General features: G+C 38.9%; 1 protein-coding gene across 3 annotated transcripts in view; it reads right to left on the bottom strand.

Moving 5' to 3' along the window:
• Window positions 1–7,149: 7,149 nt before the first annotated feature.
• The window catches only part of tsc22d3 (TSC22 domain family, member 3), a 30,812-nt gene continuing 10,799 nt past the window's right edge, over window positions 7,150–27,162 (bottom strand). For 2 of the 3 annotated variants that reach the window (XM_088431167.1, XM_088431168.1), the window contains exons 3-4: window positions 9,303–9,354; window positions 7,150–8,592 (exon numbers count right to left, since the gene is read on the bottom strand). In XM_088431167.1, the coding sequence (XP_088287293.1) occupies window positions 8,341–8,592; window positions 9,303–9,354 (304 nt within the window). In that variant the 3' untranslated portion in view covers window positions 7,150–8,340. Of the gene's footprint in view, window positions 8,593–9,302; window positions 9,355–9,793; window positions 10,107–27,162 lie in introns of those variants that run through there. The other variant, XM_088431169.1, reaches the window with a different exon arrangement.

Below are 27,162 nucleotides of genomic sequence, written 5' to 3'. Positions count from 1 at the left end.
GCTCCAACATATATACAGAATGAGTATTAATATACATGTATCCACGGTGTAGAAAACAGATATATTCAACAAACAATTGACCTGTAGTTATGAATGTGCTTTGTTACAATTTCCAACATGAAGGGTATACGTGATCATCATTTGCAGGGACATTGAGACTTTCTATTCTATTTGAAATGAATCTGTTTATTTAAAATGGATGGTGGTGGTTAGTAGAAAGCACAAAACACATAAGTGGAATATGTATTGGGGGGTTCAGAATATTTGTCAATGTGTTCATTTGTTTTCCGATCTCTAAATAAAAAATACTGTTACGTCATAAATTCAAGGCTGGACATGAAGTGTTGAAATACCATTCAGCCTGTCGTGAAATGACCTTTTTTTTTTTTTTCAATAGTGAATTTTAAAACGTGTGTATGTTTAAAATTTAAAAAGTAGCAGTTTTGAAAAAATTAGTATAGAGGCAGAAATATACATTTTGAGGTTCTCATTCAGTGTCAGCTACTGAATTTTCACCAATCTTGGCTTTGAAAATTGCACGACTGTGCAACTGAGAAATGCAGAACAATGGTATTAAGAAACAAGAGTAGTTCATGAACTCTTAAGGAGCTTTTCCCTGTCATTGCCACACTATAGAAACTAGAGCAAAGTAGCTATTTTGTGAGGTAACGCTAAACTTCTCCATGCAGTGGATCCCTTAGCCACGATAAGTAAACCGTGCATCTTACACAACTTTCTTTGTGAGAATCGAGCCAGCCAATTTCGATATTGCTACCACAAGCTTTGCAGGTGAGATGGAGCCAAAACCAAATAGGCCCACTGTAACACGAGTCGAGAGGTGGGATATACATATATAAACCCTGGACTTATTTCAAGGTCAGACTGTCTTTTTGTATAGTTTGAAATACCCATGGTGGTTAAAGTGTGAGTTTTTAAACATTTGTGGTGAATTACTCTTTTTGAATTGAATAAAAGCAGAGGACATAATAAAGTAATTCTATAGGTGACAAGTTTGAAATACCACACAAATGGAACATGATAAGACTGTGATACTTCTTGGCAAGTTCACAACCCTGGAGAATGGCCGGTATAAAGCATAAGAGAACATACAGTACTTTTCCACGATGGTATCCCACATAGGGGTGAACGCTGGCTAGTGTCTGTGAAGGTATTGCCCTATTGAAGTTTTTGTTTTTTTCCATTGCCTACTTTATTATTATGTCTATTGTGTGGAATGTAAGTGAACAGAATACAAATGAACAGAATACAAATTTCATTGTGTAGTCTTACTATGCACATGACAATAAAACTCTTGAAATATTAAATTGCTCCCTCCATCAACAGCAACAGCCTTTTGTTTTCCAACAAAATACATGAAAACGACTCTCACCTGCATTAAGGAATGATCATTTCAGCGAAAAAAACACTTAACTGTGACGATAATGTAATGATAGCAGACTATTATTTTCATCGCCTTAGCAGGTGTACCATTGAAGATTGCTTCCTGTAATTAAAATCTTTCTATATATATTTGTTGAACAGCTATTTTAGTTGACTTGTTGTTTTAAAAATATGAATAACTGATGACAATTTGACTTGAGTTCAAAGGGCGTCTGAAAGCTTTGTTTCATTTAACTGAGTTCATGAGTGGAATTATATCATAATGTAAAGAAAATCTTATCTTTCAGTCACTTTGGATTGGTCAAGCTGTTGCATGCACTGCACATGTGAAATTCCAAGAATCAGTTATTGCCGGATAACTGTATTCGGTCTGTTCACGAGGACTTCCGTGAAGTCTCACTCTGACATGTTCACAAAACACAAAGGCCCAATTGCTGTCATCAATCATTAATTTCAATGTGAGTGCTGATGGGAGGAGTCCAGTCACACTTGTTACTGTAACTGTATAACAGGTTGTGTAATTAGTCTGCCAACTTGTCATCTGTACCAGACACTGCCCTATCATTCAATAAATGGGGTGGAAAAAGTTGGCTTGTTTTAACCTAGATCAAATTGTTCAGTTTCATCTTTTATAAGTTACCAAATAGTGTTTAATATACTCATTTTATAAAGATGTAGTATTATCTTTTAACGTTTTCTAATAATATCATATAATAATTTAAACTTAGACGTAGAGCCTTACCATGAAAATGTGCAACAATTCTTCACTGATACTCCCTGTTTTAAGTCTAGACTGTCTATGCAAGGATTACTATCTGCGTTAATGTGTTCCTTATCTTTCTTTGGTCCGAGAAAAGAAAATCTTCAGCAAACAAATCTGCCCACCAAAAGGTTGTTTGGAGTTCATTTCCTCTTCTGTTTCCATCTTTTACTTCCTGCACGAACAGAATTGGCTAAAAGTGGAGCAGAGCTTGACGTATGTTTACTGTGTTGCTAAAAGGGCGCAGTCGTGCAAATGCACCACAACAGATGTGGGGGTGGTTGCGTAATAGCTGGCAAAAGCTCTACCAAATAACTGTTAAATCAGGACTCAAATCTGAGAAATTTACCTCCTCATTAGCTTTGCGAGCAAGGCTAACAGTGGCACTTTTTGGACTGTTGGCATTATTCACACAAGGCTGTTGGTGCAATTCCATATTGCTTTTTGTTTAACAGGAAAGGAGAGGTCTTGTGATTGTGACCATGGCTTATTTTTGTTTCACTTTTTTTTTTTTTGTCAGTATGTACAGCTTATGCAACCACCTGGCCTTTGACCCGCCATGTGTCACAAGTGAGGTCGGTGTCTGAGAAGATTTAATTCATGGTGCATGCTCCCCCTGCGCAGCCGTACCACGGGTGCGGGTGTCACCATAAATCCAAAACTACTGGCTTCTGACCTTTTGTCCTGATGAATAAGACATCCACATTCTTCAAGGGATTTTGCTCACTTTGAGTATAAACAAGGTTGAACTTCTGTTCCAACTATACTAATTACTAGCTGTCCACAACACACCCCATTTGGGAATAGTAACTGCATTTTTTTCGATGGCCTGTAACATTGGTAACACTACACATTTGACAATCAAAAATTCTGTCATCAAGTGTGGAATTTGGACTGCATAACACATTCATTCTTAGTAGGACTGGGGAAACAATGTTGACCAAGTTGGGTTTTCGACGCACCACTGGGACCATGCTTGTGCCACTGTTTTCCACATGGACGTGTCTTGCAGACATACGCAGCTGCGATGGCAGCAAGGAAGAAAGTGTCCTCCAAAAAAATGATATTGCAAGTTTTGGATCATATCCAATTAAAAAAAAAAAAGAGTGCTGAAAGGTATTTCAATTCAATATTTTTCTGTAAAAAAAAGTGAAACATTTTAATGTCTAAAAATTAGGAAGCTAATAATATAACAAAGCGTAATTATGTCCACTCACTTCAACTTTAGTTCAACCTTAGTAGATTATTAAAAAAAAAAAAAAAAAATCATCACACGTTCAACCATCGTACAATTGATGGGATATCAATTATTTTTATTTTTGATTTGAAAACAGATTTTTACAGTGACAGCCCTAATTTATTTACTGTAGTCCTCACTTCGTTGTGATTAGTCCTATGTGAATTTTCTAAAACAACTCCTACTGGAGAAATGTGTGAGTCACATATGCTCATGTAAAGTTCTAAGTCATAAATCAGTGGTGCTGCAGAAGGAGCGTGCGCACATCATGATCGGAAGGACAAGCAGAACACGCCTCTCTTGACCTCCTCTCCAAAGTTAACAATCTAGATTATGCCTAATGCCTTCTTCAAGATGCATAGCAGATAAAAATGTCATCAGGGAGATGTATAGACTCCTACATCACCATACATACAAGAAGAATGTTCAATAATCGAATGTGACAGAGAGGTGTTAATTTAAAAAAAAAAAACTAATTACTGGTGCAATTGTGAGAAAAGATGAAACTAATTCTTTGGTAACCTTAAAAACAAGCACATATCTAATTACAACCCCTAAAATAGTGTTACCCTTAAAAAAGTAAACCCCTAACCCTGTTTAATCAACTTGAAGTTTCCATTATTTTCTTTTTTTGCACTGTGAAACCAACATTGTTCATTCAACATTGTATAGTACATGCAATGCAAAATAAGACCTCACAATAAAAGAAATGGAGGAGGATGTGTCTAATTTAACCTAAACACTTTTAAACAAATATTCTCTAATAATGAGACCCTATTTTACAGTTTTGACATCTTGTTTCTTTACTTGGCCTTTTCCCCTTCAGCAGCTAACATTTTAGACTAAATTTGTCCTTTGCATGCAAACCTAACCACATTGAGGCAAAGCAAATGTATCCTGGCACAAGGCTAGAATCTCCATCTGAAAGAGATGAGGGTATGATTATTGTTGGCCTTTTTTTCTATTACATAACACTTAAAATCCAAAGCAAAGTCTTTCCTTTGCCGCTTGATTGTCGACAAACTCCAGTTGTGTGTTTTGTTTTTTTACTTTAGTCAACCACTTTGATCCACAATTTAAAACGTAACCTGGGGATACCTAAATGTTGGATAAAACAAATGAAATCTAATCAAATCAAAATAATATTGTTGATGTATTGTCTTATCAGGACAATTGATTCAGTCACCTAATTCAGTGCCTGGTCAACTCACATGTTAGACACAAACACTAAAATATTCCTTGTTTATGGGGGCTGAAGTAAAAGCTTTAGAATGGACAGACATTTGCAACTCAATATATTGATGGGACGTTTTTTTTTTCTTAAGAAAACAAGCTTTCACTAACAAGCTCAATTTACAGAATGTATTTTTTCAATCACAAATATATTAGCTTGCATTTTCAATTTTGTCCCATGGTTTTGGAAGTACAGTAACTACTTCAGCAGCAGTCCACACATCATTTTCCTTGATAATCAATTGAATCCTGCTTACCTAGGCTGAATCAGCATTTGGACATTGTTGAGGTGACAGCGGCAATTATCTACTTAGTTGTGCTTGCTAGTTGGCTGCAGGAGTTAGCATACAGGCCAGAGACTGGCTGGCTGTCGTAAAAACGTAAGGTTTCTTAAATATTTGAAAACTACGATCAAACGCCACCAAAATGCACACATACTCTTTTAGTCTTGTCCACTTCAACCTGTAAAAACAAAATTAATTAGAAATTAGTTCATTTATTATTACTTATTACCTTGGTCATCTGCGTCACAGTTCAGATGACTCAGCTTCAATTCCAGCTCACCCAGTCCTTCCTGTGTGGAGTTTGCATGATCTCGTCATGCCAGCGTGGGTTTTCTCTGGGCACTCCGGTCCCCTCCCACGTTCCAAAAACATGCATGGTAGGTATACGTATTGTATGTGGAGTGAAGGGGATGTAAAGTCAATATTAGGTGGCAGCCATCTTGCTACTTGCCTTCAACTAAAATTGACATGACAGTTGCTTAGGGCTCAGGTAAAAACCAATCAAGTTTCAGCTTGTAACTGTAACATGACTATCCTGAAAAAAACAGGTGAGCTATGATTGGTTGCTACCTGCACAATTGTGATGCCATTTTGATTGACAGCAAGAGTCAAAATGGCTGCCCCCTTAGATGGACAAAAGCAGGAGTAGTTTGCTGGTTTCATATTGACCAAAGCAGTATTTATAAGAATTCCGTTTTTAGACCAGAGGTGCTACATAGAACATATTGTAAAGAAAAAAAATGACTTCCAGTACATTTGTTGTGAATGCATTTACTAAGACGGACTTGGTTTCGGCTGCTTTGTGCCAAGGGCCAATACAAACAACTGCTCCCGTTTGCTACTTTAAACAAATAATCCTTTCGTCTGTGGAGTTTTACTAACTTGTTTTGTCACGATACAAAAGCTTCACTCGGGAAAGACAAAATAAGTACATTGCGTTCACTGGCAGGATTTGATCTGTGGAAGTCCTTTTTGTCAAAGCCTGCTGTCAAGTCGCTCTGCTCACATTGCTGGATGGGTGACAGTCCTGTGTAGGAAAGCCATAACATATCAAGTTGCACAAGAGCTGCAAAGACTGGCTGCCAATACGTCTGAGGGAAAACACTACTAGGACAAACCAGTGAGATTCCAATCTACTGGAATCAGCATTACTTCACTATCATTAGTGGCCACCCGGTTTCTCACACTGGAAACACCAACTGGTTTTGGAGCTTGTTTTCACCAAGACTTTAGTCTGTGTAAAGTTAGAAGGGCTAAACACTTTTTTTTTAATTTAATGAAAGCATATTTGTCTCATGTTTGGAGCCTCATGGCCTTGTGCGTCACTAGCCTGCATTTTACACATCACATGTTTTTGATAGTCAGGCAGAATGGCGGCTCACAAAACTGTTTACAAACATGTCACGATGGAGTTCCGACCACCAGGAATTCATGCTTTGTTTTGCCTTGACGGAAACTGTGAATGTCACTAAATTGTCGTGCAGATTGAATTCACAGGCTCAGCTGCACAAAATGAAGCCAGTATGTTTACACTCTCCAATTCTCCGGAACGAAGTGTTCTTGAAAAATGAATATGCAAGGGGCAACATCAAAATTGCTGATTGGGGGAATTTTCTGCTGCATTTAACAGTCAATTGGTGTAAATAAATATTTCATTAGGCAAATAAGCTCTTACACAATGTATAGTGTCCAATTCAATTATCAATAACAGTAATTTAGCTAAACAATGTGTGAGGAGTCAAGAGTGCATCTTGTATTGAATGTTTAGATTGTGCGCGTAATGTTGTGGGCAGTGAGCACTTTCTTTCAATAGAAAACAATTTTGAACAATGCAGGGTCTTCCAGAAGTTTGTCTCATTTTGATGAATATGTTGAGAACTAATAAGGATATGAAAAGTACTGTATGCCTGCTATTTATTGAAAGTATTTACTCTTAAAATTTTACATGGAATGTTGAAAGATGTTCAGTGTGAGCGCCAATGGACATGGGCACATCAAGTTCAAGGATTCAAAGCGACTTTTCTGGTCGAATGAAGGCAGTTACTGGATCTGAACCAATCACTTGCCACTATTCATAGCTCAGTAGATATGAGGACTTTAAATATGACCAAAACTTTGGGAACACGCTGGACAGTGTGGCCCACACATAAAATTCACACTTGATTTTACTATCAATTAATGCCTGAACTAAATGATGGTACCAGCATGGATCAAATCAAGACAAAAAGACAGAATTTGTATTATGTAAACATAAGGTTTATTGCAAATGTGCAGTCGTATCCAAAGAGTGTAGCAAACAAATGTGTTCTGGATACCTTACAGCAACAACACCATTATCTTTACAAAACACAGAAAATTTTAGGACTAACTTGAAGCAATTCTTCTCCTGTGAAGTTTTAACACATGGTCCTTGTTTTTGACTCGTCTGTCTGCTGTTGTACAAAAAGAAAAAGAAAAACAAAAACAAAAAAATCTTTGGTAGTTGAAAACACAACAGCATCAGCAGAGCTCAAAGTAGAAATCTGTTACTTTCTTGTACTACTTACAGGCACTGTTGTCATGCCATCGTTTTTGAACGGACATCGTAACAAAACGGCAAATGCAATTTGCAAACGTCTGAAATACAGACACTGCTTGCGCCTTCGCCCCAGGATGGTGCTTCCTGGCGCCTTCGGTGTCAGCAAAACGATCTCAGAACAGATATTTTACAAAACTGATTTTTGTCAAAAAAAAAAAAAAAAGAACAAATAACAACAAACGGAATATGGCAGGATGATTTCCCCCATGAGCAGCAAGCCCCAACTGCAGAAAATATAAAATTAAAACAGAATATGAATCAGTTCACCAGCCCTGTTATACTGCTCTAAGCTTAACCTCTTCTCATCCTGTTAATTATTTTCTTGTTTACGCACGTCAAAATGTAATAGGATAAGTCCTGGTTAATGTGGAAGCTGGGAACCCTTGAAACTTGCATGAGGATATCGAACCGGGGGCTCACTGCTCGTCGAAACATCTTAAGCGGGCCGACAGGAAGTAGCCTCACTTGCGCTCACACGTTCCAAGTTAGCACCGGCAGGACCAGCCCAATCGGGAGCAAAAGGACAGTAGCTGGCGACACGGCGTCTGAAAGCAAGCGCTCCACAGTGTCCAGTGGGCCTGCTCTTGATTCTTAGCGCTTGGTGTTTGCCAAACCACACTTTGGCGCAAAGTTGGACGGGATCAGAGGACAGTCCTGACACAGCGCCGGTCTGAAATTTTGTGCTTATCAGAGTCAAGTGTTTGTCCCATCGGGCTTTTGCGGCCACAAGGCCGAGCCCTCATTGCCATGACAGTTTTTCAGCGGCAGCAATTCTGTAGCGCAAAAAAACATGGAGGTCCATTGCTGATAAGGGACAGTGGCTCTGCCCGCCCCAAGGCAGAGCCACTTACACAGCAGATCCAGGATTGCGGCTACACGTCTGCTGCTCCGACATCACCTGCACGTTCTGATTGTCCAGGAGCACGTCGGTTGGGATTCGAGATTGGAACTTCTCCAGCTGCTCTGGACTGGCCAGGTTCTTTAGCAGGAAATTTTCCCTCTCTAGCTGGTTGTTCTTTTCTGCCAGCTCTTTGATCTGCTCTTTGAGGATCTCCACTTCCTCCCGCACGGCGTACATGAGGTGGTTCTTGACCAGGTCCTGCGATGTCCAGGAAGAGAAGCGAATTAGCTCAAATTGTTCATACCTATCTACAGCAGCAGCACCATAATTTGCATTTTATGGCACGTGAATGGCAATACAGTGAAAATGAATAACTTTTGTGGGATTAACAAATTGTGTCTCTTTGTTGTCTAGCACCAGTTAGGAATTGCAAATGCTAATCTGTTCAACTGCATTGCCTGGGTAAAAAAAAAAAAAAAAAAATCAAAAATGTAGTTACCTTAAAGTTAAACATAGGCAACTTTGTCTGACATTTTTCCTCAACTCATTTTCAAAACAACACGTGTGTGGTATAGATTTTTTTGTGTGCAGTTTGGGTAAATTGACTTGTGCAGTGCAGTAATTTTATAATTTTCTTCCACACCACTCATAATGTTTTTTTCAACGGATGGCACAATCCCAGTAGTGTGACGACTAAGTTGCAATGTTTTTTTTTTTAACTTAGATATGTTATCACCTTCTGAGAGAAATTTCACCTCCCTAGTGCCTTCTTTCAATGTTTTCTCTTTGATGTAAAATGCCTTTGACGTAAAATTCAAAGGATTATACAAGCGTTAATCTTGCCATTAAAAAGGCACTAGTAAAAGTAGAAAGTATAGGTGGACAAAATTTTTTTGCATCACATATCATTGACTACTCGTGTTAAAACACTGAATTTGTGGGTGCATGTTGATTTGCTGCAAGCTCACCATTGCCTGCTCTATTTTGTTGTCAATAGCCACCACGCTAGCACCAGAAGCACTGCAAGAGACAAACAAAAAGAGAAACCGTTAATTCACTTTGAAGAAGAAAAAAAAACACATCATCGTGGACTCACACGAAGACTATAAATACATGTATTATTTTCGAGTGTTCTTCCTAAATGTGCAATGCGTTTTTAAAACAACGGCCAGGAAAAACACTGGCGACAACACAAAGCATTTTGGTCGCCTGGCTTTTTTTCGATGACGGTTATGCAACGGTCGCATCCTGTGGCCTACATCAAAGCACATTTTGGTATCAAACACAAACTGCAATCAGGAAAAACGGATTGCTGAGATTTACGACATTTTGCGGGTGATGTTATTGCTCTTTTGTTGCGCGAAGCCAACTTTTGTAACGCAGTTTTAAACGCAAACAATACACTTGTTGTTTGTTCGTTTTGATCGTTTAAACGTGCGTGCACGGGATTTATGTTTACCTGTTGTCAAGCTTGACGGACACCACGTCTCCTCCGAGTAGCGAGGAGAAGAAAGATATAGAAAAGTTGTGCAGCTGGTAGACGGCCACCTCCATTGACGTTTTCGCAAACATCTCCGTGCTCATGGTCAGTGCAAGACTCGTTTGAAAAATACTTCTCGCCACGTTTGCGAGTCGTTTCCGTCTACTCAAATAGGCAAATAAGTCCGATGCACTACCAGCTTGGGCAAGTGCAGTGTCGAGATGATTTGAGCTTCGCTATCTAAAGTGAGCGACTGTCGACTATGCTATTTTCTGCCACAGACCGCTATATAAACGCCCTGGCAGTGACGTCAAATGACGCGTGCATATTTTAGTCAAACGAGGTGGAGGCTCCAGTTTTTTCGGGTGGTGCGTTTCAGTTCCTCGGGGAAACTTGAACATTTGTTAAATAAACACGTGTTCGTAGTAAATAAACACGAGTGACGTTTACATTAAAACTGGTGAAGAAAAAGAACAATTTAATTTCACTCGAATAACTCAGAAAAGTGAAAAGTGCATATGAAAGTAATGCAATATTTTATTGTATTTTTATAATGTGGTTGGAATGCAAATGCCTTCACCAGATAATATTGTATAGTTTTCATTAGTACAACTTTCATGAACGTGCAAACTGATGCAACTGATCAGTTTTCTCAGTACAATGCCAGAATTCGGGTCCTTAAACGTTGATATTATAACTATTATCATAGGTTAATGCATCGTTATTGAATGCGTTTCTAGCAATTGTAATATTATGGTCAATTGGAACATTTAAACACGTTGCTCGAATGTGGTTCAAAAGATCAAGTGGAATAAAAAAAAAACACATATCAAAGCATATTACACATATCTTAACATATTTTGTGCCTAGAACGTTACTTATATGAACGTCTGCAAGTTGATATTGTTTTAGTGACTACAATGATACAATGACATTAATTGATTTGGAAGGAAGAATCAGCATATTAATTTTCATGCATGAACTTTGGATTCAGTATTAGTAATCCGATCTCTTTGGATAAAACAAAAGTTGTTGACTTAAATTACGTATATGTTTCAAACGTGAGGGAATTCTTGAGCACAGTAGTAAACATCTCGCCAAGTCACACCTCCAGTTTATCAGAATGTTCAGTACTGCACCGCCAGCTGCAACTTGAAGGTATTTTTCCATTTTGTCTCGAGGTAAATTTCCTTTCTCCGTCTGTCTGCACTTTATGGGCCTCTCGTGGCCAAATGGTATATTACAACATGCTCTATAGAACGTGCAAACAGATAGTAGTGAGGTAAAGGACATTGGAATGGAAAATTCCAAGGCGGCCTTTTCATGGGGTTTCTTTAAAGAATGAAAATGACTTGTTTATGCAGACTATCCACACAGTACTTGTGTTTAGTAATAACATGTTAAGTCTGATAGAGGAATCAGTCTATTATGTATAACCTTTTGACATCACTTTATTTGAGCATAAACCTGATGGTGTCAAAATGATTTTATTTGTGTATGCTGCCCACATAGTACACAGTGTGAGAAAAGAACACATCTGTTGCACCCCCCCCCCCCCCCCCACACACACACACACACACACACACACGCACTGCATGCGCTCATGATTATTGTGCAACACTTGTTTTGCGCACACCTTGAATCTGTGCATGTGCATGTCACGATGTGTTCCCAATCATATCTGTCTTCCGATGCATTGGTTTTGACAATAACATTGTGTTTTTTTTATAGTGCCATTTGCTCCCAAAAGCCACAGACAACATTTAGCTGCACATATCTTCTGCGGTGATACTGTATTCATAGGAGATAGATTGAATCAAGACATTGTTAAGTGTGGTACAGTACACATCCTTCCAGGAACACTGTGTGGAAAACCATAACTTCATGCAGATTATCTGTAAAGTTACAATTTATCTTATGGAGTTCTGCTATCTTCCTCAAGGCATGGATTCGCCATGCCGCATTAGCAGCAGCGGGGAAAAAAGGATTGCGGAAATAACAAGTGGAGCATGAGGGCTGACGTTTGATGGGCTTGTGAGGTTAAAGAGAGAGTCCACTTGCTGGGTCATTGGGCCCAAATTGCAGACGCCTGTGACACTCCAGCTGTCAGATTTAATATCAAGCTCTGCTCTTGGGATGAAGGGCTTATCTTGCCCTGCTATAGTCCTATTTGGGCGAGTCACATCCATTTCTTGTAGTTGGTTAAAGATGCAAAAAAAAAAATCCCGACAAACTCTAGGGGGCTTCTTAGCACGCTTAAGATATTCCCAATGAGCCTCAAGCAGCTGTTGCAGGACAAAACAAGGACAAGTGAATATGTGTGTTCCTTAACTTCTGACACTCCCAGATGAATTCCCTCATACTTCTGTGGAAAACTTCATAGCCGGTCTATGTTTGGCGTGTGCAAATCTGTCCAAAAGCTTGCAATGATGGGCCGCGCTTTCCGTCAAATGTTCCCTGAGCTATAGCCAACTAGGTTGTATAACACTGTGATTCATCTTCACCAATAGCTGAAGACGACTCGGGCGGAACCACAACACCAGTTTCCCAGCACATTTTAGCCAGTAAAAGCGGTTGCACACTGCAAAAACAAAAAGTCATCAACATTCATAGTCAAATCCTACCAGAAACAAAACATCTCTTTCCATTTTCACTTGTATAAGCAGCAATGCACATTGCATGTTTGATTGAGTACAGAGCCCTGAGGCTTGCCACAGGCAGTCTAACAGGGGCACTAAAGGCAAGTTACAAAAAATTACAAAATTATAAATCAGAATGCCGAAGAAGTAAGAATCACATTTCCTCAGTGTAGGTAGTGTGTAGGTAGGCATGCAGTGTTCTAGATTTGCGGTACTTGACCTTTTTTCAATAATAATACGCCGTGTGTACACTTCAGGTGTATTTCGTTCAGCACCCCGTGTTGATACAGTTAAACCGTGTAACAGCAACTAAATTCTAGCTCGTCTGCTGGAAAATTTGCGCATCCGTACTAAACTTAACAAAATAAACACGTTTTGCAACTTCAACATTTAGCAATAACTTGCTTCATGTTCCAACTGATTAGCTCTTAAATTGAAAACATATACTGTTTCTGGTTCGACATTAAATAGCATTACATCAGATTTGCTCATACCGAAAGAAAACCTGTTAAATCCTCACTTCCCTCCCGAATGTAATTTCTCGCAGCCGCAGGGGTACTCATATCCCTATCTGAGAACCGTTGTTCTATATACCAACCTTAAAACATGACCCAATTTGTCTTGAGCTTCTCGACAGAAATTGCATGCAAAACATTCTGTTTAACTCTCAATTAGGCAAGGAATCATTTTGGAACATTTTTAATGTTATGTATACCCTCCTATAGGTGACATATTTCACCTTGGCATCCAAAAACAAAAAGTTTAAAACAATTAAACCTATAATTAGTAACAAAATAAGTTTAAACAACTGTATTGTCAAGTGAATTTTATTTAAATGCCTTATACATGACTGACCTCAAATAAACTGGACGTCTTATCCCGGCGCTACTCCAATAGACTTCAAACTTAAGGCATTTTGTCTATTCTCGGTCAACAACTGTCTCCAACCTTCCATCAATGGTCTACAACAGAACTTACCGCCGATCTGGCCTCTTGAAGAGACTTGGCGAGTAAGGAGGCGAATAGTTGAAAGGTCTGTCATGATAGCCAAAATGCTGAAAGTGACAGGCAAATCTATGAGGCGGTTCAGCCAGGTGGACGGCACATATTGACGAACGTTGAGGTAAACCAGCATCAGAGAGGCACGTGTGACGCTGTCCCATGTTGGCCTTCAAATGAGGCAGTAGCCCTTTGAGTGCTGTTTGTTCCCACAATGGGACAATGGGACAATTGAGAACAGGCAACATCGCAGGACATGCCGTCATAACTGTGCGTACCAGGCTTGGACTGACACTCCGATGATATGCCCTGTTTCTCAACTACAAGCAATCGAGAGGTTACATTTGACATCATCGTTCTCCTTTTAACGTTCGTTTTACAGAACAGCATATGGGTTTATGTAACAAAAACATTTTGTTTATGTTTTTCCTCTCTTTTTTCATCTTCTATTATTGTACATTGGGTACCTCTGTGGGTGCTCTGTGGGCCAGTAAAATGTTATTTTTACAAACCGCAAAAAGGCAAAAACTCATACAAAAGAAAGCAAAAGGCAGTAATTCCTGCTATATCTTGTAACGATATGCAATAGGGAAATCATGGCCCCGTTCTGTCACGGTAAAATTTCTTTCACTTCAATGTCAAGCAGTCTAACTGTCTTAATAGAGCAATCATTATCACACACACAAACCAACTCCCAAAGATAATGGCTTTGACCGAGTTAGGAAGAAGTTAACACTCATGAACCAGTGTGTGTTCTGTAAAATATCAGGAGATATTCAGTTAGAATGTTAACACTTGAACGATTGGGATTTTTCAGTTAACCTAACAAGTGTTTTGGGGATTTGCGAAGAAGCCAGAACACCCAGAGAAAAAGCCAGGCATGGAGAACACATGCAAACTACATAGGAGGGCCTGAGCCGAGATTTGTATTTCAGCACTCAGAACTGTGACGCACACGAGCTCCGCATATGTACCATTTTTCCCCACAAAGATCTTCAAAATAATATCAATAATGTGAAAACAATGCAGAAACTAACAATAAAACAATCCGAATTGAACAAACAGCAACTGAGCATGAAGAAACGAACAGACAAAAAAAGCAGCTTGTGTGGCATCATCGATGAAGGCAAAGTGCCAGAACAAAACCACCTGGTGGCATTCATCTTCCTCTATTTCTTCAGCATGTTATAGACCTCAGCTGTCGAGACCCAGTGAGCTTGGGTGTATACGTCTAACTGGAGTTTCTCTCGACTGTGGAATGAGGACATGATGGGTACATACTGTACCGAACCTAAGCACAAATTCCTTCTGGTGCTCCAAAATAAGAATGATTTGTGCTAGGGGTGGGCAATTCATTTTGCAAAGGGGCCACATAGGAAACGGGAATACTTATTGAGGTCTGTGCCAAAATGATGATCTCAACTTGTTTCCCATATTATTTATTATATCGTTAATATGGTTGCTTGTTTGTATTGAGTTCCCTGCTTTCTTTCAGTCCTTGTCAGTTTTTTGTCCTTGTCACGTTTTGTGTCTGTGGGTGTTTTGTAGCTCAGTTCTTTATTATTTGGAAATTTTGCTAAATAATATTTTTAAAAACCCATGTTTGCAGTTTTGTTGTTGAATTTAAGTACTTTTTGAGTCCACACCAACTTAAATGCGCTGCTTCAATTACAATTCAATTATTGCGCTTGGAACCGCGCTTGGATATGGCCCCCGGGCCATACTTTGCCCGAATCATTTTTAGACACAAACCACATAATGCTCTATGCTTTGCAAAGTTGACATCTAGTGCAACATCACTGGTTGCATTCACACATTAGCATATCATCCTATGTAAATGACAGGCTATAAAATGCCAGACTTTCCCATAATGACGTACAGTAAATGGCAATGTCTGAGCCACACGGGCAATTCCTGGCTGGATTCATGCAAAGAAATCACTTAGCAAGGCAACCTTTGTGGCTTTTACTGTCAAGGTTTCAGCAAAAACAACTACTGAGAAAAAAATAGCTCATTTGCATCCATTCCAAAGTAATTCACCAGCCAATCAGATAGAGTAAATGATTTCAAAGAGAAAATGCATATAGGCATCCTTATTGTTGCAAACATAATTAGGTCCATAAATTAGGCGAATTTAATAGGAGTGATTCAAGTATTTGAGAATTATTATCTTCTTTTGGGATTAAACAGAATTCAATTTAAAAAAATATAAATTACATTACACAGGACTTTTTTTGCTGTCCTTTCAGCTCACGTCCAAGATTCCCTTAATTTCGCCATCTTTTCTCATTTTGTTCCAGTTGGGCATGCAGCTGTGTGACCCGAGTCACAAACAACTGGGACAAGCCCTACAGGGAGTCCCGCCCTCTGTGAGTGTATGTGATTTTGTGGGCTTACTTGTGTTTGTTTGCATGCAGTCGGCCACGCGTTCTCATTGGAGCGCACCGCATGTGTGAGTTTTTCAGATGAGGTTTTTTTCTTGGTACCCCGCTAACTCTTGCAAGCACTGAGTCCATTCCCACAGACTCCAGCAGACTTCCCTGCAGAGCTGTGGAGCTGACTGCTTGTCACCTGCGACATGAGGATGAAGCAATAGCTGCGTTCCCATGGGTAAATGCAGACAATGTTATCTGCGCTCACTTCTTAGGGGGGCCGAATGTGTTGACAGCTGGAAAAACCGCTGGCTATGTGGATTGTTTACATTTTAAAAAGGCAGTTTTAGTTTTTCAAGTGGAACCACATAAAAGTGTATAAGGCATATACTGCGAATGATCAAAAATTGTATTTAAGGAAAATCCATATGTCTGCATGTCTTTCAAAATGAATGATTTCTTTTTTGGCTTTGAGTACATTTAAAGGCTTGGGTTGTCCTGCTGAGTTTTTGAGAACATGAAATGTTTATCGGTAAAAACCTTAGTGGCACCGGTTACTTGGTGATATGAGAATTCAAGAACTAAACGCCACAGTATTGATTCGTCTCACAAATTGAATTCAGTAAATGGTTTCATCCACTAGCATACCTTGCGAGGTACAAACCTTTGAACAATGGCAATCAGAATACATTGGTATAGGATGCGGCGTTATTTAAAAGAAGTCCAGAACGATCTCTGATTTAGTTGTCTGATAGGGGGAGTTTTCTGACTGATTTGAGTAAAAGACACTCACTGCTTGTCAAATTAGGTCTATTTAATTAGTTTTTCTCCTTGCTTATGTGGCTGTGTTGTGTGTTCTGTAAAAGACTACATTTCCACTACTTGGTTCACCTAATACAACATGCTGGCCTTCTCTTTAAAAACGTTGGTACTTTATCCAGTGACACACAATTCTCCACATCCCAGGGAGCATTGTTCTGCAGTCAGCCTTTCAATAAGCTCAGCAAGCCAAACAAACAATGTTATTCTTGTTAAAGAAGAACACAAGAATGACCCAGATCATAATTCAATCATTTTCATTTCCTACACGTGGCGCCCATAAATGGCATTTTTCCTGTGTGGTGTCCAGATGAGGGTAGGACAGCGACAAGACAATAAATTATAACAAAAATATAATGGCATAAATGATATTCTATGTCATATAAAATATAATTATATAAGATATACATAGATTTTCTTTCCATATCCATCAAATTGTCCTGTCCTGGTATATCAAAAGGTGCCCTCAATAAGGAGTAGAGTGCTTAGGCTGTGTACATGTGCAGTGCTTGGATTTATAAACTTGAATTTATGACACCAGTAGTACAGTATGAACAGACATCGTAAATGAAGTATAGGAAACTAGAACGTGTGCATTGTTGTGTATAATTTACAGTAAATACAGTATTGGATAGCCAACAGCCCCAAAGACTGTTGTGGGAACCAAACAGGACCGTTAAACAGTCACGGTGAATGTTTAATTGTCGAATGAAACAAAAAGTGCCCGCCAACTGTTTTCACATGGGATCCGACCCTGGCTTTCAGGGCAGGGGCACTGTCACCCCGTTAACACCCTATAAAAGAACACCATTGAGAGCTTTGATTGACTGCTAAGAACCTCTGTGCTGTAAGACCTCAATCAATTGTTTTCACATGTAAATATTCACCAATTTACACAATCCAATCCATAGCTACATTTAGACTATTCATTCTGAGTACTTTGCACCCAAAGCTGGGAAAACAATCTGCTTCAGTCTTTGTATATGTTTGCCACTGTGGATCCTCTATTCGTTTCACTACGGAGGCTATTGAAAAATCAACATTAGGTCTAAGTTTATGCAAGGCGAGACATGTGAAACAGATGCAAAGTGAGAGGCGGGCCTGAAGAGGACTTGGCGTTACATTGTGTACGCAATGTTTCCTTGAGTTGTCTCAGTGGTGAAGATCCCCGACCCACATAGGATAGGCCATAACTTATCCACATTTGCAGATGTACGGTCCATATTGAGATTATTATTACAGGGAACTTTTAAGCATCCTTCATGATGACATACTAACAGATAAAATATGGAATTGTTCAAGTTCTTGGTAGAGACTTGCTTTGTTGATTGAATGACTCGTTTCACATCACAAATTTTGATTTATTTAACATTGCAATATTTATAGAGAAAATCAGAAGTGATTGGCGATTTTTAGCCATCCTCCCATTATTAGTCATAACAATGAAGATATTGTGTTGAGTAAGAAAAGGATAGTCTTGAGCAATCTGGACAAGAATTAAACCCAATATAGTGCAGTAATTTTCCCTTTTATTTATCACAATCATCATGCGTCGCCCGGTTAATGACTGAAAATCTATTCTTCCTGTAACGTGATGTATCCAATGGTCAAGGTTTTTGGTTCACTTTCTTTTTATTACTCATATAATGACTTGTAAAAACACTGTCTAAGAAAAAAGGACATCAGCAAAACTACTCCTCCTGCAGTATATCTAGTTTTTTAGATAAAGTTTCCTCAATTTAGGGCCTCAATCCTCCTACAGTAGAGGCCTGAATAAATCTTAAGTGACTGATGCTGCAGCGTTACGTAATCAGGTGATGATGAATATGAAAGGTAATTGAATATTTATATGACTCAGATTTATTGCAAGGATACCTGCATGGATATGAATACAAAAATTAATTACATATTCAGTATCCAACAGACATTTGTACTGTGTAATGCAAACTGTGTAATGTAAAACAAGCGGGAAAAAAAGGGACAATTACTGTCCAGTCAACCCACAAATTAATGTTTCTACTCCATCCAAGTAACAAACAGGAAACACTCGTGACTCTCAAACTTGGAATGGGCTACAGTACCCAAAAAATTATCATGATTTTCCTGGTTTCAAAGCTGCACAGATGAGCAAGTAAAAACAGCTGCTGCAGTCATTGCATAAAAGTTCACGTAAACACTGTTGCCGTGGACGTGACTGGTCCAAAGTTCAAGACACCATTATTGTGCGTATCACATTTAGCAGGCACGCAACGGACAAGACCAGTGACACAAGGCTGTACAGTACATGCAATGGTGTGCACTCGAGCATGGAGGCCAATGACACAACAGTTCAAGTCATGGCGTGCAGGTAAAAATAACAAGCAGATTCACACGTACACACAAGTGAACATACAGAATGCGCATGTCAGGCACGTAAAACGCACACGAGTATAAAGTGCTGGTGAGAAACTCTCCAACAACTTCAAGTATTTTAATTAATTTAGGTACATTGTGTTATTGTGGCAGATCAAAAGATTGATATAAAACAAGAAAAAAAGGGGGTTCTACCTTTTATTTTCTTCAACAGACATGAACAGACGCAGTTATAACCATTTACCTTCAGCTGTATTTGAGGCAGTCCCAAGTGCTGGCTGAAACCTTTAGTTTCGACCATCGGGAGGGAATAACAATAAACTAAGACACCGTCCACCCTGTCCGCCGCAGACTTGCTCAACGACAGGGTGATTTAGAGTTTCGTTTGGCTTGCTACATTAGCATCTTTGTTGCTGGCATTAGCTGTGGTGGTATCGCAACTAGGTGCTTTGCATTTATGTAGTAGGCTAAACATGAGCTGCTTCTGTGGTGAGCAAGCTCGATACAGAAAATGTTGTGTCACACTATCTTTATCCAAGAGGGCCATCAGGGTGTTATTTAAAGTTACATTTACCATTCATCAGATGGACTCATCTCCTTTTCGTCCACGTTAGGGTGCCATTCCTCTGATTTCCAAATCCTTAAAACATCAAAAAAAATCTTCAAGCTCAAGAAGCCCAATGCATAAAATCGCTCTAATCAGCATACAGAAAGCAAAGAGTTTGAAATCAATGATATTAACACAATCAAACAAATAACGCTTTAACTCTGACTATCATTTGTTAATCCGACAACCCTAATATGTATATTTCAGATTTAAAGTGCAATGTGACAAACAAATGTGATGGGGTTGTGACACGTATCGAAGCAATGTTGATGATGATGATGAAACAGAAGCCTAACCCAACTGACGCGGCCCGGACCGGTTGCCAGTTAATCGCAGGGCACTTCGAGACAAACAAGCATTCATACTCACATTCACACATGCGCGTCTTTGGAATGTGGGAGGTAAACCCATGCAAGCAAAGAGCTCCACACAAAGGGCCAGAACTGAATCTCAACCCCGATCCTCAGAACTGCTACGCAGGCATGCAAGCCACCATGCAGTGCAGTTGTTGTAATAAGATTAAATTCAGGCCTTATTGTTTTGTCTGTTGACTTTATATTTTCTGTTACACATGCCAGCACTGGTTAATAAATTGCTTGAACATGGAGTGCTTCCAGTAGCAGAATCTCTCATCTGATTTGTCCTTTTGTTCAAAACCAAACACGTAAGAAGCGTTTGTTGTTCAGAAGGTGCTCACGTAAGCAACCTCCTTATCTTTATGCCCATGCTGCAGCAGTCACTCACTCGCTCAGGCAATGATAAACTAAGTCCACTTTCAACCAGTTTAGCAGCAGTAGAATGTGATCGAGGATTAAAAATCATTTCATGTAAAACAGGCTGCGTACACTGCAAAAGTGTATAATTTCAAATGCACTCAAAGTGTAAACAATCAAGAATCTTACTACTCAAGACAGTAACTAGTAGAGGTCATTGGGGTCAAGTACACTCAAGCAGTGGTTCTTAAATGGTACAGGTACCCCAGGGGGTATTTGAAGGAACTCTGGGGGGTACTCGAGATTTTAAATAAAACAAAAATGCAAAAATCCTTCAAGCTTAATCATCGAATTAATTAAATATTTCAGGAAATATATGTTCATAAAACAAATTTTAGGTTCAATATTCTATGTCATTATTTTAAAAAGCCAGATTTCCACCCATACCAGAATGGTTCGACCCAACTTGCCACCCCTCGTTACCTGTCAAGTTAATGATTTATTTTTGTGAGCAGACCTCTACTATGATGCCAAAAGAGGACATTTTAAGTTGAATATTATTCTGTGGACAAATATTGATCAATAATTAAGTTATTTCTTTTTGATAACAGATCTCTTCTATGATCCAAAACATGACAATTTATGTTGATATATATATTTTTTTGGACAAATACAAATTAAGTTTGAAAGATTCTAAAGTTTAATAAATCAGATACCAATGATATGTTTAAGTTTTTTGTCAACCCAAAAATGCTTTGCAGTAGTTAGGAGTTACTTGGCTGAAAACATATTTCACAAGGGGTCCATCACTGAAAAAAGGTTGAGAAACACTGCGCTCGAGCAATGGGTTCAACCAAGCAATGGATGGTCTAACAAACTTTTCTTGTTTATTGTGCCATGCCAAATCACATAAAAATCATCACTCAATCCTAAAGACATGATTACATAAATTGTACATTTTCTTCTGTTTTTACATGCGCCGACTGTATCATCCAGAGACGGAAATACTGTCTGAGAAGCAGGAAGCTATTTTAGGGAACTACTGTAGGATTTGCAGAACTGAAACAAAATCAGGCATTTTCTTTTTCCCACACCCTCATGATCTATCTCGGGTCACACGTTAGACATAAGTCTGATTTTGCCGATTCAACATGAACATTCTTGTAATGTACTTTAATTATAATGTTAACAAGTATTCAAAGCACAAGGATGTATGCCAGGTATCGTTCCCAAATGAAAGGAACACTCGGAGTGAGACGTTATCATTACTAAAGGTGTCATAAAGATAATGAAATTGTTCAGGCGAACGTGTGGCTTGCCTGCCACCTTGTGCACATTCGTTAGTCCTGCTCCCGACGCCTGTGTGTCTTCATCTCTCCTCCCCTAAACAGCCAATGTTGCACACCTCCTCCTCCTCATACGAATCTATTGTTATTCCTGTCCTTCCACACAGTCTCTGAGCAGTAAATCCCATCTGACGTGCTTGAGCACGGCCTAACCCTGACTTTGTGTCAAGGTAATTATCCTGTCTCAGACCTGTCTTGTCACAGTGCTCTCTGTTGTCTGGTACATTTTCAACTATTTTGGGCACAGGTAGACGATCCATTGTGTCATGCAACCTGGGAGAGAATGTTTGCTATGCGAAGTTGTGCACTGCTCATGAGGTGGATATAGTGTATAGTATAGCTGTCATTCATAAGACATTTAATTTGCTTGAGTTGTGCATGTATAGCTGTGGTGTCAAACATATGGCCCGCGGGCCAGATCTTGCCCGCAAGGAGGTTTCATTCGGCCCGGATGATTTGAGTACCTCTGGTAGAAAAGTGCTATAAGTGTAAGTCCATATAAAATGTACCATTTTGTCAAATAATACATACAAAAAAAAAACATGACTAGAACAGAGCTCTTAAGTCGAGTGTCCGTAATCAGAAGACACTTTTTTTTTACTTTGACAAGCAATGCCCAGATGAGTGCTGCAACTTACAAGCAGAAGTGACAACTTGCCACGCGTATGCAAAATTAGCTTTCGACAATTCCAAATAGATTCACAATTCACAACAGCGGTCGCCATCTGGGCTATGACCAAAAAGTCAGTCTCAGCGCTTGCAAATTTGACGTGATCATGAAATCTTTGTGAGTTTTCAAGTTCTTCTGTCATGTAAGTCATTTCGTGGGTGACACCCAGTGTCCAAAATGAGATGTAACAGCACCGTTTTAATCTATTCAATATTCTTTGGCTTCACTTACTGTTTTTTTTATGTATATGTTTCAACTCAACGTTATATTTGTAGTTGACTGGCTATTGGCTGGCACGCATTGCAAATCAACATATAATTGATACTAATTGTTTTTAAGATATAGAACATGATTTTACCAGTCCTGCACACTTGTGAATAGATTTTTTTAGCCCCTGAGCCAAAATTCATTCGGCACATTTATAAAGTATTGTTTTTTTTGTTTTCAATTGTATAATCATCTTGAATAAAAAAAAAAAAACACACACTTTGTGATATACCAAATGAGAGTTACTGTCTGTGTTTCAAGAGATGCCTGTTTCCTCAAACACAGAGATAATGCAACCACATTTTGATGTAATGGTTCCTCCATTTGCCTGCAAGACATCATGTTACAAAAGCAAATTTGCACTAAAGCCCCATTATGTCAACATCGTGAGATAAATTCAGCAAAACATTGCGTCAATGAACTCGAATCACATTATTTAGTGGTTACTCACACCTTTTCTGAAAAGGCAGGACTTAAAATAATTTAAAAAAATAGCAATAATGCTGCCTATTACTGTAACTGTTTACAATCAACTGACTGAGAATTCAAATGGATCCATTAAACAACTTGGGAATTAAACTCAAATTACCTGGAAAATGTAGCCAAATTACACAGACTGTACATATCAACAATAATTCACATTAACATTTATATCTTGAGTGAGCCACCAACTGTTTTTGCCAACTTAACTAGGCCAAATGTTGCACATCTAGCAGGAAGACATTTGAGGCACTGTGGCAAAAAGCTTCCTTTACTATTAGGGTCTCTAAAGCACCCGGTTCTTACATAAATCTATCACAGCAGATTTCAAAGGGGGTACAAGTACCCCTAGAGGTATGCGAAGGCACTTCAGGGGGTACATGACATTTTAACAGCATTTCTGTAGCTATCAACAAATCCAAAGTAATGTTTTTATTTTTTTAAATAATGCCACCACAGAAACAGGCTTTCAAATTAAGAACAAATTAATTGGAACACGAACCAACTTGCTTTTAAATGTTTTTATCCTCCTTTTTTGCACTCCTTTGCAAAATGCCCCATGCCATTAATTTGTTAAGCATTGTATGAATGTTGCATGTTTGGCAACAGACATTCAAATTATAACAAAATGAGTCTGCCCCCTATTGTCTTTGTCAACTTGGTTGGTAGCAGAGACTAAGCAAACAACATAACAGGAAAATACAAAAATGAGGAAGAGCGAAGGAGAGGAGGAAAGCGACAGAAGCAGAGGGCTTTCGCAGCTGTTGTTAGGTGGCGTTTCCTCTGATTGGAGACTTTGGCTGTACTCCCAGTTCTTGAGGTAAACATTTCAACATTGAACTCATTTCAATTGACCTAAATGCAGCCATGCAGCGGGACAAAAATGCTTCATCATCTTTTAAGCAGGAAACCATTTGGCAATTTAAACTTTTTTTTTTGTCTTGTGCATAATGTATTTGTTTATTCATTTATTTGGCAACTATAGACGTAAAGTGAAGTGACATCTAAGGATGTCAAACTTGCTCACCTTATAATATTGCAGACATCTGCAACAATTTGAATAAGCCTAATATAATGAGATAAAGGTGATAAGTGGAATCTAAGTCTATAATCTGTCCTGTGACACATTTCATTATGTTCAAAACTGCCATGTGGTATTTAAAGTGCCAAAATTTCTTACTGACTAATGTACAGCTATACTGCAATAAATTGTGTGAATGTACACATATATATTGTTTTTCGCCAATCTTTCTTCCTTCAAAAATTGCCATTTGCATGATACTGTAGATTGCATAGTACACTGTAAGTACTGTGTAATTACCATACTATGTAGCTATCATACTATACTGGTCATAATCATAGCCTGGGTTTATATGGAGAAAAACACACTCATGTTAATATACAGTAGTATACAGTATCTCCTGACTTAAAGACTAAATGGATGGATGGATGGATGGATGGATGGATGGATGGATGGATGGATGGATGGATGGATGGATGGATAGATAGATAGATAGATAGATAGATAGATAGATAGATAGATAGATAGATAGATAGATAGATCCGTCCATTTTCTATATCCGTTTATCCCCACAGGGGTCGCAGGCTTTCTGGCACCTATCTCAGCTGGCTTCGGGCAGTAGACGGGGGACACCCTGAACTGGTTGCCAGCCAATCGCAGGGCACAAAGAGACGAACGACCAATCACGCGCCCAATCACACCTAAGGACAATTTAGTATGTCCAATTCACCTGCCATGCATGTTTTTGGGAAGTGGGAGGAAGCCGGAGTGCCCGAAGAGAACCCAGGCGGGCTCGGGGATAACATGCAAACTTCACACAGGAAGGCCGGAGCCTGGTGGATTTTAACCGGGACCTTTGAACTGTGAGGCGGACGTGCTCTTCACTGCGCCACCGAGCCGCCCAGATAAATAGACAGAGAGATAGATAAAACAAAAAAAAAATCCTGTCACATAGAGGATTTTATTGACAAAATGTCGAGTGTAATGGAAGGATTACCTGTGTTTTGCCAATAATGATGGCATAATGTTTGGTCTGCCTGTTTGTTATGTAACATGGCGAGAACAGGCGATGTCTCTGAGTCAGACACCAAAATAATGTTGGTATTTTATGTGCCTTCTGGGCACAGGGCAACTTTCATCTGCCTTACTTGAAAAGACTTACATAAATACAATTACATTTGAGATGGTTGAGAAAGCATTTTCATATGTTTTAGTGAATTCATTTGACCTTACAGATTCTAGTATGATAGCATGCAAATTTAGTCAAATCATTCCCACAATTTTTCAATGTTTCCATCCATGGAAAACATGAGATGTTCTCATTTGGTAATAAGCTGTTCTGGTATTTTAAACTGGGCTATGCACCAAAACATTTTTTCTTCTGACTTATTAAGTGTGAATCATTAAAGGGTGGTTTCATGAGTGAAGAGAAGGTCAGCAGTCATTCTTTATGGTCACTTAAGCAAGAAAAAAAAAAAAAACGACAGCCCTGTTGACACAAGAAAATCCCCTTGGTGTCAACTAACCTCCACACCAAAGCACTGAGGCACTGAAAAGTTGTGACCTCAAGTGTTACATAAATTCAACTCTTTTGTCACACTCTGCCAGAGCAGCGCTGGCCACTGCTTCGCTTTTATATGCCACCTTGCATTAAGAGTAGACATAAATAACTCTGTGGCATAAATAGGGCTTTATGTGCGGGCTCCTGACAAGGATGTGGATGGTCGCCTGAGTGGAATCTGCATCAGGTTGTGGACTGTGTACCAAATGAACCCATCCCAGCAAGTGGAATCCAGTTTGCAAGGAAACAAACCACGTGCAAAAAATTGTAATTCCCCAAATATAAGACAATTTTTTCCCCCCAATATTGAAGTCCAAAAGTAAGTTGGGTTTTGACTCACAGACATGCATTTTTATATCGGCCATATTCTTACTTACAATAATTACAGTAATGGGACGAACTAGAGGGGGAAGTCAGTTGGCTGTTAGCAGCAAGTGCCTTTTGCAGCTAAAGGCCGCTACTGTTAGCTGGGGTTGTTATGGTATTATTGTCAATAAAAGAAGCGAGCAGATTGAACCAATGTCTGACTCCATCCTTGTTCACACACATAAATTACTGACATGGAGAGAATCATGAAAATTGTTATGATGTCTCCATTAGATTCACTTAAGAGTGAACCAGTTAGAGAACACGGAAAGGTACTGCGTTTGACTCATTGGTATGAATTGTGTTTTTTGGCATAAACACTTGAAACACGGACGCTGTGCACGCTGTGCAACTTTAAATATTTATGGTAAAATTAACTTGAACAACTCCTTTGAGCGTATTCAAAGTTACACTGTTGAGGCATTCACCGACCGCTCACAATGAGGCAAATCTGAAACACACTTAACAACTTCTATGAACACAAAAAAATGTAAAAAGTTTACAAAAGATGAGATTTATTCTGTTTTGCCAAAACAACATGTCAATGTGTTGGTGCACGGTAACATAGAAAACACCAGAATTTGACCCCAAAATTAAGGATGCGTCTTATACACAGGTACGTCTTATATTTGGTGAATTACGGTATTTCTCTATCAAGGGTCAGTTGATCCAAACTAAATAAAATGAAAAGTAGTTTCTTTGTAATCTTGCTATTTCAGGCTTTCAAATGATACCATCAGCATGGTAGAACAAACATGAAAATGATAACTTCCTTCATATGAGCAGAAGACAAAACTGTCATTTATGTCATTTTATTTTCCGCTCTATGTTGCAATGAATGACCACAGGATGAAGGAAAATGAATCATTTTGTTTCCATCCGATCTCCCTCAACTGTAAAGAGGGCATCTGAAGGAGAAATCCTATTTATTTTTAAACGTACCTAGCAAAATTTGATTTTTAACTTTTTTTGTCTGCTTATAGAATCTGGAAGTCCGGTATATACTGTTCAATACGTATGCAAAAACATAAGGTCTATAATTATTTTTGTTTTGCAGTAGAATTCATGGAAGAAGATCCTGCCAAAAGAGAACCACCAAAATAAAGTGCTTGCACGAAAGCGTCATCAACATTCCT

This window comes from Hippichthys cyanospilos, chromosome 13 (assembly GCF_059441005.1).
Source record: "Hippichthys cyanospilos isolate Australia breed blue-spotted pipefish chromosome 13, RoL_Hcya_1.0, whole genome shotgun sequence".
Classification (NCBI taxonomy): Eukaryota; Metazoa; Chordata; class Actinopteri; order Syngnathiformes; family Syngnathidae; genus Hippichthys; species Hippichthys cyanospilos.
The sequence above is the reverse complement of the archived record's forward strand: the minus strand, read 5'-3'. Positions and strand labels throughout refer to the sequence as shown.